The sequence below is a fragment of the Anomaloglossus baeobatrachus genome, chromosome 2 (genome assembly GCF_048569485.1).
Source record: "Anomaloglossus baeobatrachus isolate aAnoBae1 chromosome 2, aAnoBae1.hap1, whole genome shotgun sequence".
NCBI lineage: Eukaryota > Metazoa > Chordata > Amphibia > Anura > Aromobatidae > Anomaloglossus > Anomaloglossus baeobatrachus.
Window position 1 is genome coordinate 284255958 of NC_134354.1, and position 16791 is coordinate 284272748.

General features: G+C 46.1%; 1 protein-coding gene across 1 annotated transcript in view; it reads left to right on the top strand.

Annotated features, from left to right (window-relative positions):
- The window catches only part of LOC142289876 (pancreatic secretory granule membrane major glycoprotein GP2-like), a 113868-nt gene that overhangs the window by 45694 nt on the left and 51383 nt on the right, over positions 1-16791 (top strand). Inside the window, exons 3-5 of the mRNA XM_075333818.1 lie at positions 6962-7144; positions 15003-15110; positions 15218-15432. Coding sequence (XP_075189933.1) covers positions 7081-7144; positions 15003-15110; positions 15218-15432 — 387 coding nt within the window. The 5' untranslated portion in view covers positions 6962-7080. The remainder of the gene's footprint in view (positions 1-6961; positions 7145-15002; positions 15111-15217; positions 15433-16791) is intronic.

A 16791-nucleotide genomic window follows, 5' to 3' on the forward strand; every position in this document is an offset into this window, starting at 1 on the left:
TGGTACAAATGTGATAGAAAATTGTATTGCCGAAGTGATAATTTTGTTGCAACAGGCGTCTGAAACTGCCAGCTCCGGGCAGCAGCGTGCCCTACAGAGGGAGATCAGAGCCCTGATGAGGAGGCAGCAGGTAGAGCTGGCCGGAGGAGAAATTGGCAGTGTGAGGGTAAGTGACCCCCTCCCCATTGCAATACCCCCAAGAAGTGAAATGTTGATATGGTGTCGGGCAGCAATAGGCCTCAAGGGTCAGGATTACCATGCCTTGGTAGAACCGGTGTATTCAGACAGTAGGCCTGGAGTCCTGATAGCCAGAGGGGTAGCAGACGTTCGCAAGGGGAGAGTGCCCGTCCGTGTCTTGAATTGTGGGGAGGAGGAGGCCAAATTGCCCCGGTACGCCACTGTAGCAAAACTGTACACTGTCAGCAACAATACCATTAAAACAGTGGAACCCTTGATCCCGTCCGACCAGGCGGAAGACAATGGCTCCAAGGGGCAGCTGGAAGACTGGTGCCAAAAATTACATGTAGGCACCGACTCCACCCCCTCCCACCAAAAGCATGGGGTTTACCGGGTGGTACAGGAGTACGAGCGGGTCTTCAGCAAACACCCCCTAGATTTTGGGCAGGTGAAAGGGGTTAAACATCAAATCCCCACGGGTGACCATCATCCCATTAAAGAGAGATACCGCCCTGTACCCCCCGCACAGTATCAGTGTGCCAAGGAAATGTTACGAGAAATGAAGGAGGCTGGGGTTATCAGAGATAGTTGTAGCCCCTGGGCAGCTCCACTAGTGCTCGTAAAGAAAAAAGATGGTACAATGAGAATGTGTGTAGATTACAGGCAAATTAACCGCATTACACATAAAGATGCTTATCCACTGCCCAGAATAGAGGAGTCACTAACAGCCTTAAAGTCAGCTAACTATTTCTCCACCTTGGATCTCACCAGTGGGTATTGGCAGGTTCCCGTGGCAGAGGCGGACAAGGAGAAGACTGCATTCACGACACCAATGGGCCTCTGTGAGTTCAATTGTATGCCATTCGGGCTCTGCAACGCCCCAGGGACATTCCAAAGGTTGATGGAGTGCTGCTTGGGCCACCACAACTTTGAAACCGTGCTGTTGTACCTGGATGACGTCATAGTCTACTCCAAGACTTATGAGGACCACCTGAAGCACTTAGCAGAAGTGTTTGAGTCCTTGTCGAAATATGGCCTGAAGATCAAGCCGTCCAAATGTCACCTCTTGAAGCCAAAGGTACAGTACCTGGGTCATGTGGTCAGCGCAGAAGGTGTGGCACCTGATCCGGAGAAAGTCACTGTAATCAAGGACTGGCCAAGACCCACCACAGTGAAGGAGGTGCGGCAGTTCCTTGGACTGGTGGGCTACTACCGAAGGTTCATTGATGGTTTCACCAAGATAGCAGCGCCCCTTCAAGATCTCCTGGTGGGCCAGCCAAAGCAGGCTAAGAAGCAGAGCCCTCCATTTGAATGGAGCAGCCAACTAGAAACATCCTTTGTCCGGCTGAAAGGGGCTCTCACGGGAGAAGAAATTCTGGCCTACCCTGACTACAGCCAACCGTTTGTACTGTATACAGACGCCAGCAACGTGGGACTGGGAGCAGTTCTGTCCCAGGTACAGGGAGGCAGAGAGAGGGTGATAGCGTACGCCAGTAGGAACCTTCGGCCCACAGAAAGGAATCCAGAAAACTACAGTTCCTTCAAGCTGGAGTTCCTCGCTATTGTTTGGGCAGTGACTGAACGCTTCAAGCACTATCTGGCATCGGCCAAGTTCACCATCTTCACGGACAACAATCCGTTGACACACCTGGCAACAGCCAAGTTAGGTGCGATGGAACAGCGATGGATGGCCCGGCTGTCTAACTTTGACTTTACCATCAAGTATCGGGCTGGCAAGAAGAATAACAATGCTGATGCGCTGTCCAGAATGCCTCACTTACCCGAGTCTGGAGAAGACCTGGATGAACTCGAAGAGATAGAGTTACCGGCTTTCCATCACCAAGGTGTTTCCCAGTGTGAGCATGCTGTGGGAGTGAAGCGCTCAAGCCAGCACGAGGTCTCGGTCAACCCATTACTCCACCATAATTGGGAAGAGACACAGAACGGTGACCCGGCCGTGCGATTGGTCAAAGAGAAGCTAGCGCAAGCTGAGACCCATCTTGGCCCAGACGCTCCAGAGGAAGCCCAGCAGCTGTGGAAGGAGAGGGGACGACTGTTCACCTACCAAGGCAAGCTCTGCAAGAGATATGTCAACTGGCGAACAAATGAACTTGTCTGGCAGATAGTGGTTCCGCAGAGGGATGCTCCAATGGTCCTAGCAGCGTATCATGATAACGCAGGACACTTCGGGTGGAAGAAGTTGGAGGCCCTACTCCGTGATCGGTTCTATTGGGTGCACATGAGAAAGATGATCGAGAAGTGGTACCAGTTTTGACGTTTCCGCAGTTGGTCGAGCCAGAAACAGAAAAGGTTCCGGATCCACCTAAAGAACCGTCCGCTCCAACACGAGATGACACGCCAGCAGTGGAACAGGAGGATCAACCCCCTGTCAGTGGTGAACCTGTCATACCCTTGGCGACTCTTAGACCACATAGGCAACCATCACGCTTACCTATCGGGGTTAGGCCCACCTGTAGTGCTGAGGTAGAAGACACACCAAGTAGTCAGGGGCAAACACCAGAGCTACGCAGGTCCCAACGCAGCACTCGGGGACAACCCCCTCCAAGGTATAGAGAGTCAACTGTATAGGGGAAAGAGAGGGAGTACTTATTAGAATGTAAATAGTTATGCAAAATGTCTGTAATGTTGTGTACAAAATGTTTTTCTTTTTCTTTGATTGCAAAAATGGACAATTGGGCCACTGGACTATGGGTGGCCAACACCTAAATTGTTCATAGTTAGCATTAGTGTGTTCAACACCCCTGAAGGAAAACCCGTCCGGCGTGCATAGAGTGGGGTCATCAATGCTCTGACGCACGCCCAGAGCCTACGTTGGGGGTTTGATCGCGGCGGGTCCCCCATGGAGCAGTGTAATGGACACCCGGCAGGGAGCCGCACTGGACTCTTATAGTAATGTTTAAGTTTGTAACGTTCAAGTAATGCGCCTCCCATAATGGGATGAAATGTTCTAACATGTTATGTTTGTTTCTACAGTCCGGGAGTACTGAATTTAACTAAGGGGGAGTGTGGCGCCCCAGGACCTGGTCGCCACAACAGCATTGCCCTCCCAAAGGGTTAATGCTGAGCCTGGAGGTAATTGGGAGATCTATTGGCCAGTAAGTTAACACCCAACACAGTTCTCCCTCCGGCCAGCAGGGGGAGCTCTGAACCTGGAACTTCAGGGAGCATTCCTTAAGTCTGGCTGAAGGGAGGAAGTAGTGGTTAGTCTGTAGGGAGCAGTAGAAGTGAACAGACGCAGAGTGAGCTGTCCTGTGAATCTGGGGCCTGGAGCTAGAGTAGCTTGGTCCAGAGAAGCAGGAGTAGCTGAGAGGCAGCAGAGAGACTCGGACATCGGAGTCTGTGGCCACCAGGGCTTAAACATATTCCCTGGTAGCCGAATCCGAAGGGCAGGAGAGCTGCAAGCACCTGGCCCAAACATCCCAAAGGTACAGCTGCAGCATCAGGGCCCGGTGTGGACTCCAGCAGAGAAGCACCAGAGAGAGGGCCTGCGCAGCCTGCTACAGAGGGGAAGGGACGTACCATCAGTCCCAGCAGAAAGAGGGCCATTGCTGGATTCAGAGAAGCAGGGTCCTATGATAACAAAGAAAAGCACAGGAGTAGGCCTCATACTCAGCTGGCCAGAAAGATCACCCCAAGTACTTCCAGGCCGACCGGATCCCCATCACCACCTGTAACGGTCTCCCAGGACTGGACTGTGTTCGAAGTAAAAGAGGAAAAGGTAAAGAGACTGTTGTTTATGCCTGATTCTTTCATTGCCTGTCGGCCCTGCACCGTGTTAGCCGCACAACCCCATAGACTCTCACAAGCACCAACAGCGCCCCGGGCATTGCTCCACCTGTGGGGAGCAGTACCAACATTGCTGCCACATCATCACCCCGGAGGCCTTACACAGCAGCGGCGGCTTAATAGCCGCAGACCACAGGTGGCGTCACGAACACAAACTTTATTACTTCAAGCCACATATTTTACTGACACCCACCAGGGCCACGGAGCCGGGCCCAGCCACCACTGACTATCACCGGACCAGTTCTGCCCGGCACCGGGTGTCCCATAGCCCTGGGGTGGGCGAGTCATGTGCCTGCAGCACTGAGAGGCAAACACTGCACACACGATAGATCAGGACACAAACACACGGGAGTCAGAGAAACAGCTAGAGGAGCACAGGCTCCGGACCGGAGGAGGGGAGGGAATCAGCGCTGGGGAGATTCATTACCTTAGCAGCAGCAGCAGCAGCACAGAGACTAGCGCGCTCTAACACGTGTTAGGATGGTAGGAGGGAAAAGCAGCGAGGCGGGGAGAGAGTGGGTGGGCGGAGCCACGGGATACGGACCTCCCGCCCGTGGCAATGGGACAAACTCTGCAAAGCGTGATAGTCCCGCTGTATCCGGGACGGTTGGGAGGTATGCTCCAGGTCAAGCTGCGTTGTGTGTTCCTCGGTGACTGTGATAAGCAGTAACATCACTGATGTCACAGCTCTTCAGAGGCACTGGATCTCATACATTGCGCGTGACCCAGATATGCCTGTTAGCAAAGTCTACGGAGTGCTAGAACAATGATCCATAGACTTTTGTTTGCTAGATTAACTGTATACTATGTCGGACAAGCTCAGAATTTTTTTTTACTTTTGAATAAAGTGCTGAAAGTATGTGTCTTGTTTTGTTTCTCTGTGTTTTTATATTTATGGTTTCTTCAGATATCCTTTTTTGGACTATGGCTACGATGGTGCCTGGACTACGGCGAAGCTGCATGTTTTATTTTTATTAATGAAATGGCAAATGAGGCAAAGTTTTGGGGAGTGTTTATTAAAGGGAAACTGTCAGGTCCAATATGCACCCAGAACCATGAGCAGTTCTGGGTGCATATTACTAATCCCTGCCTAGCTGTCTCTGTATACACTAGCATAGATAAAGGGATCTTTAGAAAAAGTATTTCTAAAGATCTTTTACTGTATGCTAATGAGCGAGGGCACTAGTCCTCCGCGCGTTAGTTCTCCAGCCAGTCACCCCATTAGCATGTTAGTACACCCCTGTGGGTGTGCTAACATGCTAATGAATACGCAGCGTCACAGGATGATCTCACTCACCTCTCCGCCGCCATCGCATCTAACGGGCTTTTTCGGCTCAGTGCGCATGACCCCAGAGTTGGGTCAGCTAAGCAGCTGAGCCCAACTGATAGAGTGCCCGACACAAGTCTAACTGCTAAGAATGGAGAGCGCGCATATCACAGCAGTTTAACCTCTTAGGGTCAGTTGTCAGTTATGAAGAGGTTGATAATGGGGAAAAGTGTCTATACCTTCGCTGACGGGACACTGCCTTCAACATGATTTTGTATGTCATATTTGTACGTCTGTGAAGCAAAACCTGTGGGTCGGTTTCATAGGACACAGGTCATATTACAGTTTACTATAATATTACAGTATTGTATATACGAGTATGATAAAGTGAAAATGTGATTCAAGTCTCCTAGAGGGACAAATAAAAATGGAAGGAAAAGATTCAACGAATACCAAAGTGGTAAAAATTAAAATCGCAGAATAAATGTTGTTTAGTCACTTTGGCTGCTCCAAAAATTTAATTAATAGAGATGAGAATGTTGCATGGACCCCAAAATGGTAATGATAAAAAATAAAAAGGTTATAGTTCTTGAAAGGTGAAGATAAAAAAATTGGAAGTGAAGAGGAGATCACTGGGACTCTGTCGCCCAAAGAGCTTGCAAATATCTGGAGCCGGCCTCTGCACCCTAAGGCGGGCTTTGCACACTACGACATCGCAGGTGCGATGTCGGTGGGGTCAAATTGAAAATGACGCACTTCCGGCATCGCATGCGACATCGTAGTGTGTAAAGGCTCGATGATACGATTAACGAGCGCAAAAGCGTCGTAATCGTATCATTGGCGCAGCATCGGCGTAATCCATGATTACGCTAACACGATGGTCCGATGTTGTTCCTCGTTCCTGCGGCAGCACACATCGCTGTGTGTGAAGCCGCAGGAGCGAGGAACATCTCCTACCGGCGTCACTGCGGCTTCCGTAGGATATGCGGAAGGAAGGAGGTGGGCGGGATGTTTACATCCCGCTCATCTCCGCCCCTCCGCTCCTATTGGCCGCCTGCCGTGTGACGTCGCAGTGACGCCATACGACCCGCCCCCTTAATAAGGAGGCGGGTCGCCGGCCAGAGCGACGGTCGCAGGGTAGGTGAGTCCATGTGAAGCTGCCATAGCGATAATGTTCGCTACGGCAGTTATCACAAGGATATTGCAGCTGCGACGGGGGCGGGGACTATCGCGCCGGCATCGCAGCATCGGCCTGCGATGTCGCAGTGTGCAAAGTGCCCCTAAGTCTCATTTACATGAACAAAGCTGAGAAATCTTACTGTGATCACCAATACAGGACATTATTAAAAAGTCCTTGTCAGCTCAGGGAACTTTTCAGAACAATCTGTCATGTGCGTGTCATTATTTTACTGCATTTTTCATCTGTTTTCAACTCCTTGGCCTCTGTCTCCAATTTTTAGTTGTCTGACCTAGTGGAGACTAGCTGCCATAATGTCTCCTTTACATAGCACACATATAGAGATGGATTCCTGTTCTACTTTCTCTGTAACACAGACAAAAGCAACTGCAGCACAATGGAAGACATTATACAAGAGTATTTGGCTGTGTGGCTGTGAATCCAGAACTGAAATATAATAGAGTACTAAAAACTGCAGCTTGATTTATTTATGATTGCCTGATCTCTCTCTGTACTGTTATTTTTCCTGTTAGCTGGAGTAAATGGAGACCCACCATTATGTTCCACATGCAGCGGAAACTGTGCTGCAGGTTCGGGTTGCAAGTGTACCACATCATTGTCATCCTGCCTTCCTGACCCTCAGACATGTTCAATGAACTCCTCTAGCTGCTGCCTCTCAAACCTTTCCTGGTATCCAAATCTGGGCTGCTGTATAGGTGAGAGATACCATTCTTTGCTATAAAAATGCTAACAATGCATTCTTTTTTTCACTATATACACTTTTTGGGAATAGGCAGTATGTTATGTTCTGACATATCCTGTGGACATTGCCTTTTTGTGATATTGATATAAATAGGAGAGGTCATTAATACTGTCCTGCATGTAGACCTACAGTGCAGCCACTGTGCAGGGCCACTCATATGATTCGTGAAACACTGTGTCATTGTGACATCTAATGATACAGATTAATGAGGAGTTTCACTTTGTATCTGTAAGGTTAAGATCGCACACTGCGTTTTTTTGACGCTGCGTTTTTGTGCGTTTTTGGCCGCTAAAAACACACAAAAACGCACCCGCGTCGAAAAAACGTGTAAAAAAACGCATGCGTTTTTACCGCGATTTGGTGCGTTTTTGGCTGCGTTTTGCTGCGTTTTTGATCTCTGCGTTTTGCTGCGTTTTTCCAATGCATTGCATGGGGGGAAAACGCAGAAAAACGCAGGAAAGAATTGACATGTCCATTTTTTTTTCCAAGCTCAAAAACGCAGCTTAAAAAAAAAGTTGTGTGCGGACAGCAAAAATAAAAAAACATAGACTTTGCTGGGGAAGCAAAGTCATGCAGTTTTGAGGGCAAAAACGCACCCGAAAAACGCGCAAAAACGCAGCAAAAAACGCACTGTGCGCACATAGCCTAAGCAAACAGCTGCAGCAGAAGATGCATTCAGTGTCTACAAGGAAACATCACCATCTGCTGGCCGAAGTTAAGGAGAGCAAACAGGAACTAGAGAATAGACTGTGTGTTTTCATCAAGAGAAATGTTTAGAAGAGACATGGGTCAGGTGACAGCAGTGTTGCAGTTACTAAATATGAAAGGTCTGCCCTTGCCAAGAAGGGAAGAGTTGACACCAGAGTCTTGTTTGAGGATGGCCATATGGCAGTGAAGTCCCATCATAACAAAAGGGTCCTAGAATGGTCAGAACCTGTAGAGAACTTGAGCTAGGTGGAAGCTTGGTGACCCGTGTCAGTGGAAGTCCATGACCCAAACCAATAGAAGACCCTGACCCACCCCAGTAGAAGATCCTGTATTAGTAGAAGACCGTGACCTGTGCCACTAGAAGATTGTGACCTATGCCAGTAGAAGGCTGTAATCAGCATCAGTAGAAGACCATAACCCAATCAAAACTAGGCCTGAGAGACAACCATTCTGTATCAGAAGACCGTTTCTTTGGGCTGTTGCTTTCTGCACAGAGATACGGTATTGAGTAGGGAATTTGGGCGTACTTCAGAGCACAAAGGTGACCAGCTAGTGGAGGATGTTCAGAGATCCCCAAATTGGAATTACAGCCTAGCGCGTAGTGTCACAGGCCCGCTCGAGTCTGTACACTGTATAGTATTATTTAGATAAGTAGACATCAATAGCGAAGTGACGCCGAAGTTGACTGTTAGTGGTAAGAATAATACTGTGTGATAATACCGAGTAAAGAATACTGTGATTCCATTCAGTATACTTGTGCTGCTGATTAATCCACTATGAAATAATCTGATTTACTACTCTAAGGCCTTGTGCGCACTGGGAAATGGAATTTTCTTGAGAAAATTCCGCATGCTTTCAAAGATTACCGCACCCGCGGTAAAAAAACGCGGGAAACCGCACCCGAAAACCGCATGCGGTTTGCTGCGGTTTTACCACGGTATTATTCGCGGTATTGCCGCGGTTTTGCCGCGTGCGGGTTGGGATGTGCTTTATTGCATTCAATGCAATAAAGCACATTGAAAAAAAAAAAAAAAAGTCATTTAATTCTGAGATAGTAGATAGACAGAAGAATAGATAGAGGGATAGATAGATAGACAGACAGAGGGATAGATAGAGGGATAGATAGATAGAGGACAGATCGCTGCATTTCCCACGGTCGGCAGTGAGTTCACATTACCGGCCGTGGGAAATGACCGGTAATTACCTCTGCTGTCTGCTGCTTTCATTCAGCGCTGTGTCTGTGACAGTCTCGGCTGGATGTAAGCAGCGCAGGACCTGTGGATTACGCCGGAGCGGTGGATTACGCCGGAGCTTTAGTGCGGGAGGGGTTAATAAAATGGTGAATGAGGCTTGTTTGTTTTATTTAAAATAAAGGATTTTTCTGTGTGTGTGTTTTATTCACTTTACTTACGGGTTGATCATGTCAGCTGTCACATAGACGCTGCCATGATCAAGCCTGGAGTTAATGGCGGTGGTCCCCCACCATCATTAACCCCTTGTATTACCTTGCTGCCACTGCTACATGGCGGCAAGAAGAGCCGGAGACACGCCGGTATTGCCGCATAATGCATGCGACAGTGCCGGGGCAGCTGCGGCTGATATTCTCGGCTGCAGGAGGGGGAGTGAGGCGGGGGACATTATCCCTGCCCCTCGCCCTCCCCAGCCTGAGAATACCGGGCCGCCGCTGTGTGCTTACCTCGGCTGGAAGGTAAATATACAGCGGAGCCCACGTTCTTTTTTTTCTATGTGTGTTCTATGTGTCTGTGTCTATGTGTTCTATGTGTCTGTGATGTGTTCTGTGTCTGTGATGTGTATGTGTCTGTGATCTGTGTGTTTTAACTCTCTGCACGGCTTCCTCTTCCTGTAATGACATCACTTCCCTGCAAAACCGCAGACAAGCGATGTACATTACCGGAGGTAAACCGCGAAATACCGCAGGGAATAACGCAGGAAAACGCAGTGAACCGCACAGAATTTGCTGCCTGCGTTATTCCCTGCGGGATTTCATGATTAACATTGGAGTCAATGGAGTGAAATCCCGCAGCTATGTGCGGAAAAGAAGTGACATGCACTTGTTTTTGCTGCGGGATTCCCGCAGCAAAACATGCAGCTGTCAAATTCCGCCTAGTGCGCACAGGATTTTTTTTCTCCATAGGATTTGCTGGTGATTCACTGCAGAGATGTTATGAACATTTTCTGCAGCGAAACATGCAGCAAATCCGCGGAAAATCCGCGGCAAAATCCGGTAAGTGCGCACATAGCCTTACTGTTGCAATACCGATATCTCACATTTAACACTAGAACTACTGAGGTAGTCATTTTGACTACTTTGCACCATGTATTTCTATATAGGTGTCACGAGTCCAGTAGTTTTAGTGTTAAAGTGCTAATCCTTGATTTGTACATACGGTAGTTAATAAACCGTTGTCGGTTCAGGCACCACTGCCTCCTCATTGTCTGCAATGTTGCATCCAAATATCTGCTGTGCTTACATATCAATGGTGTATAAGTGCTTGCATTACTTATAATCCTGTGATTTGTTCATTTATTATTTTTTGCTTTGTTTTAATATCCTACTCCTCTCACCGACTTGTGAACTTTGTTGCCGTCATCTACCTGAATGTCTGGTTTCTTGACAGCCAGTTCAGCCAAAGCCTTTGCCGATTATCCTTTGCTGTTTAGTCATTTTTCTTAGCCTACAAAACATGTATTTTATGTTTTTATTATTGTCTATTATCTTGCTACTTGAATGTTCATTTCCCATATATGTCCTGCTTTTGCATTTTGACCAAATCTGTGACTGTCTGTTTTAAAATGTATTTATTAAGGTTTTCAACAAAAATAAAAGGAAGGGGGAAAATTAGAGAGATTGTTGAGATGAAACAGCGATTAAATTGTCAAATTGTCTCTCCAGTAAAGGAGACAAACTCTAGCACAGCGCCACCTATTGGAAGTAGCAATCCTAAAAGTCACAAGTGGATTTTCAACAATCCTTTGCAATATGACTCAGGATATATAAGCCAGATCAGAATCCCAATTTGCAGAAACGGTGTTTCGGGGTGCTTGCCCCTCGTCAGTGCAAAGTATGGGGGTGTCTGATCTGGCTCATGAGAAAGCTATGTGGGGACCACGGGGGAACACTATTCTCCTTAAGGAGACTTTGCAAGCCAGTCTGGCTGCCAAGTAAGGGGACTTATAGCTGCCACGCCCCTCTAAGAAATATTCAAATTGTCTCTCCAGTAAAGGAGACAAACTCTAGCACAGTGCCACCTATTGGAAGTAGCGATCCTAAAAGTCACAAGTGGATTTTCAACAATCCTTTGCAATATGACTCAGGATATATAAGCCAGATCAGAATCCCAATTTGCAGACACGGTGTTTCGGGGTGCTTGCCCCTCATCAGTGCAAAGTATGGGGGTGTCTGATCTGGCTCATGAGAAAGCTATGTGGGGACCACGGGGGAACACTATTCTCCTTAAGGAGACTTTGCAAGCCAGTCTGGCTGCCAAGTAAGGGGACTTATAGCTCTAGAGTTTGTCTCCTTTACTGGAGAGACAATTTGAATATTTCTTAGAGGGGCGTGGCAGCTATAAGTCCCCTTACTTGGCAGCCAGACTGGCTTGCAAAGTCTCCTTAAGGAGAATAGTGTTCCCCCGATTAAATTGTGACATTAGTAAATATTTAGCATAAAATATCTTTCAGGTGAGGAGGTATGGGAAAGGATTGGTGAAGGAATGAAGGGGAGGAAGATGTAGCAATTTAATAGGGAAATTAGGATTAAGGAAAATGGGAAAGAAAGGGTAGAGGGAAAAGGAGAACAAGATATTAACTTGCAAAACTATAAACCTTATACAAAACGTATATACAAGAAGATGTACCTATTTAAAATGACCATGAAAAATTAAATACCAGAACCATATGTTTGAGAATAGTAATACTTGACATAGGCAAGTTATTTAGGTATGTAAATCAGGTGACTTCCGATCGATAAGTGTCCCAGGGGTGCCAATCTTTCAAATAGCGAGTATATTGATTATTGAAAGTGGCATAGTGCTTTTGTGGCGCCCCTGACCTGGTCAGGCACCACTGAGTACTGCACCCATGCTGGGGACAGTGCAATACAGGTAATCCAGAAGGCTGACCGAGGTGTGACTACACAGGCGCATAGTGATCAGGTCTCACACATGTACCTTTGAGAGGACCCCTGAGGAGTGGAGGGGGCGAAGCTTCCATCTCCACTCAAGGGGTGTGGTAGAGAGCCTGGTTGCTAGGTGGCGTAGGCAGGCACAAGGGGAAAAGAGAAGGAGGAGTAAACAGTCTGCAGCAGAGTGTGGAGGAGTGAGGAGCATGGAAGTGGAGCTCAGACAGGAGCAGCAGTGCAGGTCCCACGAGTGAGCCAGTTTAGTGCAGAGTCCAGGGAGAGCAGACGTCAGGAGCAGACCCCTGGAGCTGTTGCAGTCTAACAGCGTCCGCGCAGTGACTACCGACGGGGGAGAACGGTCACCTGGTAGTGCTGCCCGAACTCCACACACAGCTAGAGAGAGAGCAGCGTAGTGGAAAGTACGGAGACTGTCAGGGAGTACCAGGCCCAAACGGGCGGCAGATCCCGGTGCGGGGATAGATCCACCTTTCCTTGCTAAACCTGCCGGTGTGGGGCCCTCAAAGCCCACGCCACAACACCCCAAAGACCGCAGCCACGTAGCCACAGTTAGGGCCCATAGTTCACAGGAGGCAAGCAGCTGGAGTGATCTGGTCCAGGCGACAAGCAAACGGCAAACAAACGAGGGGAGCAGTTACTTCCCTGGGTGACCCCCATAGGGACTAAAAGTCGGGGTTACCACAAACCACAGAAGGGCTAAGGAAGGCGAGTCGGTAGTCACCCTCATCAGTCAGCCTGAAGGACACCTGGTTCCAGCCTGGTTCATCCCAGCTACGCCCGGGTTACTCACTCTGCCACCTTCTGTGAGTAAAACCCCTGAAAGACATTCTGCTTGTGTGGAGTTATTCTGCGCCTTGTGGTTCTACACACTTACACAGGGCCCTGGGGCTTGCCTCACTCTCAGGAGGCTATTACAACTGACTGCACCCACCATCAGCCCCAGGCGTCCCTCAATCTGCAGTGGCGGTCCCCACTGACCGCAATTCTGAGAGTGGCGTCACGACAATCATAGAAGAAGGTTCCCTACCTGTGACCAGACGGTTTCATCCACGTGGAGTCCCAGAAGGTAATGCACCGACACAACACCGGTGGGGCTTCACACTTTTCATAGTTTCTGTGTATGGCTATCTTTTCAATAATTTGATTAAAAATGGGGGGAGTAATATTCCTCCAGTTGGCAGCTATACTACTCTTTGTTGTGAGAAGGATATGAATGACAATGGATCTAAAAATGGGGTCAATTAATTTGGCATCTAAAGATAAAAGCTAGTTACGGGGTGATCACAATATTTGTTTTGGTAATTTGATTTATCAAGTTTGAAATACCAGTCCATAAGGTTTTTAAGATTGGGCATCCCCAGAAAAGATGTAAAAGGTCCCCATTACCTTCACAATTTCTCCAACAAGATGGTGAAATATTATTATTAATCTGATGTAGCCTAGTTGGGGACAAGTACCATCGCGTCGTGAGTTTGGTATGTATTTCCAGTGCAGAAGAACAGATGCTTGCACAGTGCGTCGTTTTTATGGCATCTTGCTAGTCTTCATCTGGAAATGTTTGACCAAGGTCCCTTTCCCAAGCGAGAAAAGATTTTGTTTTTTCAAAGCAATAATCTCCTATAATATATTGATAAATCAATTTACTACTCCAGGGCCTGCTGTCCCTAGGATTACAGAATAAAGGATCTAATAAAGATGGGAGGGGATGTTTATTATTAAGTAATCTCTGAATGGAATCTCTAAGAAAGAGCAATAGTTTGAAGTCAGAGTCAAGAATTTTGTGCTTAATTTTCAAATCCAAGAATTAAATAAAATTGGCGCCATCATGAAGGTCGCTTAAGAATCGTAATTTAGAGTTTTGCCATGAGGCTGGGACTTTAATCTTGGATGAAAGTGCTATAAATTGTATAGAGAAATGTTTGACATTTTTGTATTTATTGGGATGTTTTGATTGTTTTGCTATATATTTCCATGCGTGGAGGGTGGCAGCTATAGTTGGTGAATCGGGAGAAGGTAAAAATGGGGAAGAAAGGTGGAGGAGAAGGAGGTTTTTTAACGGACTATAATTATTAGAGAACATTTCCAAATCCACCCAGGGAAGAGAATAAGATTAATTTACCCAAAGTTGACTCTGTTTTAGTATGTTGGTAATATAATACGCATGGATATCTGAGAGCCCTATACCCCCCCTATTTTTGTGTTTAACTAGATATAGTTTAGATATTCAAGCTTTTTTGTTATGCCATATAAAATTATTTAAGATCTTTTGGAAGGAATTTAGGCATTTAATAGGAAATATCAAGGGAATAGATCGGAACAGGTATAAAATCTTAGGAAGGACAATCATTTTAAAAGTGGTAAGTCTCCCCAACCAAGAAAGATCATATTTTTGGGCCATGTTGATATCAGCATTAATTACTTCAATTACTCTGTTGACGTTAGTAGAAATCATAGTATGAGGGATTTTCATTATTTGAATACCAAGATAATCAATTTTAGAATCTTCCCAAGAGAATGAAAATAATGAATGAAAATAAAGATTTGAGCAGGTTAGTGGTGGGAGAGTCAAAAAAAAAGGAAGGAGTTTAGATTTTGTTTTGCTTAGTTTGTAAAAGGAGGCATACGAATATTCATTTAAAAGGTTGAGTAATTCAGGTATAGCTATCTGTGTATGTCTGAATGCTCTCCAGGTACATTATCACATCTGTGCAAAAATGATTACTGAGAGGATTGCCACCATGAGATTCAACCCAAAAAAAAACACCAGATAATGGTCCTGGTAAAACAGGGAGGGTCCTTAGGTACTTCACCTTTTTCAACTAGCTGCTACTATGGTATACTTGCAAAATTGGCACTGTATCACATACGTATTTTCCCCACTGTATATGAGATATATAATTGTGTATTTACTTTGCAATCTGAGATATTCTTCTTTTCATGACAGTGGACCCATACTGCATCCCAGCCTGTTTTGCAGATGAACAGTGCACATATGTTAATAACTCTGCAGCCTGTGTTGCTAATACAACCTACTATCAAAACCTTGGCCTTAGTAAGTTTATTAATGAGCTACTTTAATGTACCAATTGATAACAAGTCAAAAGATTATGTAGACACCGTTAGCAGTGGGCTGACCCTTGTGGCATTTCATCTTTGCAGGTGTATATAATGTGAGCTCTATGATAAACTGTAAAGGAGCAAACATGACGGTGTCAGTGGGAAAGAACTTGTTGGAAACCCTACATTATAATCCATCTGCCCTAACTCTATCCCAGAACAACTGCACAGGGGCTGTGGTGGACACACAGCAGGGGCAGCGCGTGTATTCATACACTGTACAAACCAAGGACGGTGTCTGTGGGAATATAATGACGGTGAGTCAAGATTCATGTACATATATATTTTGTGTGTGCTGGAATCCTTTTCTTATAATATGTGCTATTATATGCTAGTATCTGGTGAGATTGCAAAAGATTATGGCTTCTAAACCACACTTCAAGATTTTTTTTTTTATTTGGCAATAACCTGCAAATCACAACATTTATACAACTATAATTGTATCCCAGAAAGGTTCCTTTTACTCTTAATGGGGTTGTACTGACATATTGAATGCCTATGATTGGGATTTGTAATCAATATGAGCCATTATCCCCAATGATTGGCTGAACGCTGCTTTGGCAACAGCCACAACTAAACAATGTACTAAAATTAGTGATGGGTGAATACTAAATATTCAGGTTCATATTATTCGTTTTGAATACCTAGGTACTATTCCAAAATTCAACACGAATAACAAACCTAAAACAAGTCAGTGGGGAACCCCAGCATTTTTATTGAAGATTTCCCTTTGACAATAATACTTAGTATTTGCTTATCAATTTTAATCTAAATGAACTATCGATTAATTATCATGTTCTTTAAAGAAAAAATACTTTTGTGATTATGTAGGAATGCCTTCTGACGTACAAATTGGAAACTTCTACAATTTCATTTTATCTCATTGCTAAAGACACTTAAGTAATTGACTTGTTAGTGTATGTGCTAGATCTGTAGTAATAATAACTGTTTTCAAGGAACTTTTCAGAATAAACTGTCCAGTGTATACACATGAGGAATAATCTAGCCATTATATGCATTTGTACCTATTTTTTTCCCCTACGAGTGCACCATCTCTATAGGTGGTGTCACACATAGCGACGACGACAACGACGTCGCTGCTAAGTCACCATTTTCTGTGACGTAGCAGCGACGTCCCGTCGCTGTCGCTGTGTGTGACATCCAGCAATGACCTGACCCCTGCTGTGAGGTCGGCGCTCGTTGCTGAATGTCCTGCTTCATTTTTTGGACGTTGCTCTCCTGCTGTGAAGCACACATCGCTGTGTGTGACAGCGAGAGAGCGACGAACTGAAGCGAGCAGGGAGCAGGAGCCGGCGTCTGGCAGTTTGTGATATCCCCTTACACAATGCAGCATATAGGGATGGATTCCTGCTTCATTCCTTTTTTTCAGCACACATAGAGAAACAGCAGAAGCATGGAGGACATTACACAGCAGTAGTGATCAGTATAGATATAAATATTGCTCTGTGGTGAGGTAAAAGACGCTTTACAAATTTCAGCATGATCATTTTGTGCCTTCCTCTGCTTGTTTCCTCCTTCTGCTCCTCTCTCCACCTCTCCCTCTCCTTAAGGGGGTGTTATGTGAAAGCACCCTCCACCGTCGTTTGTGCGTCAAG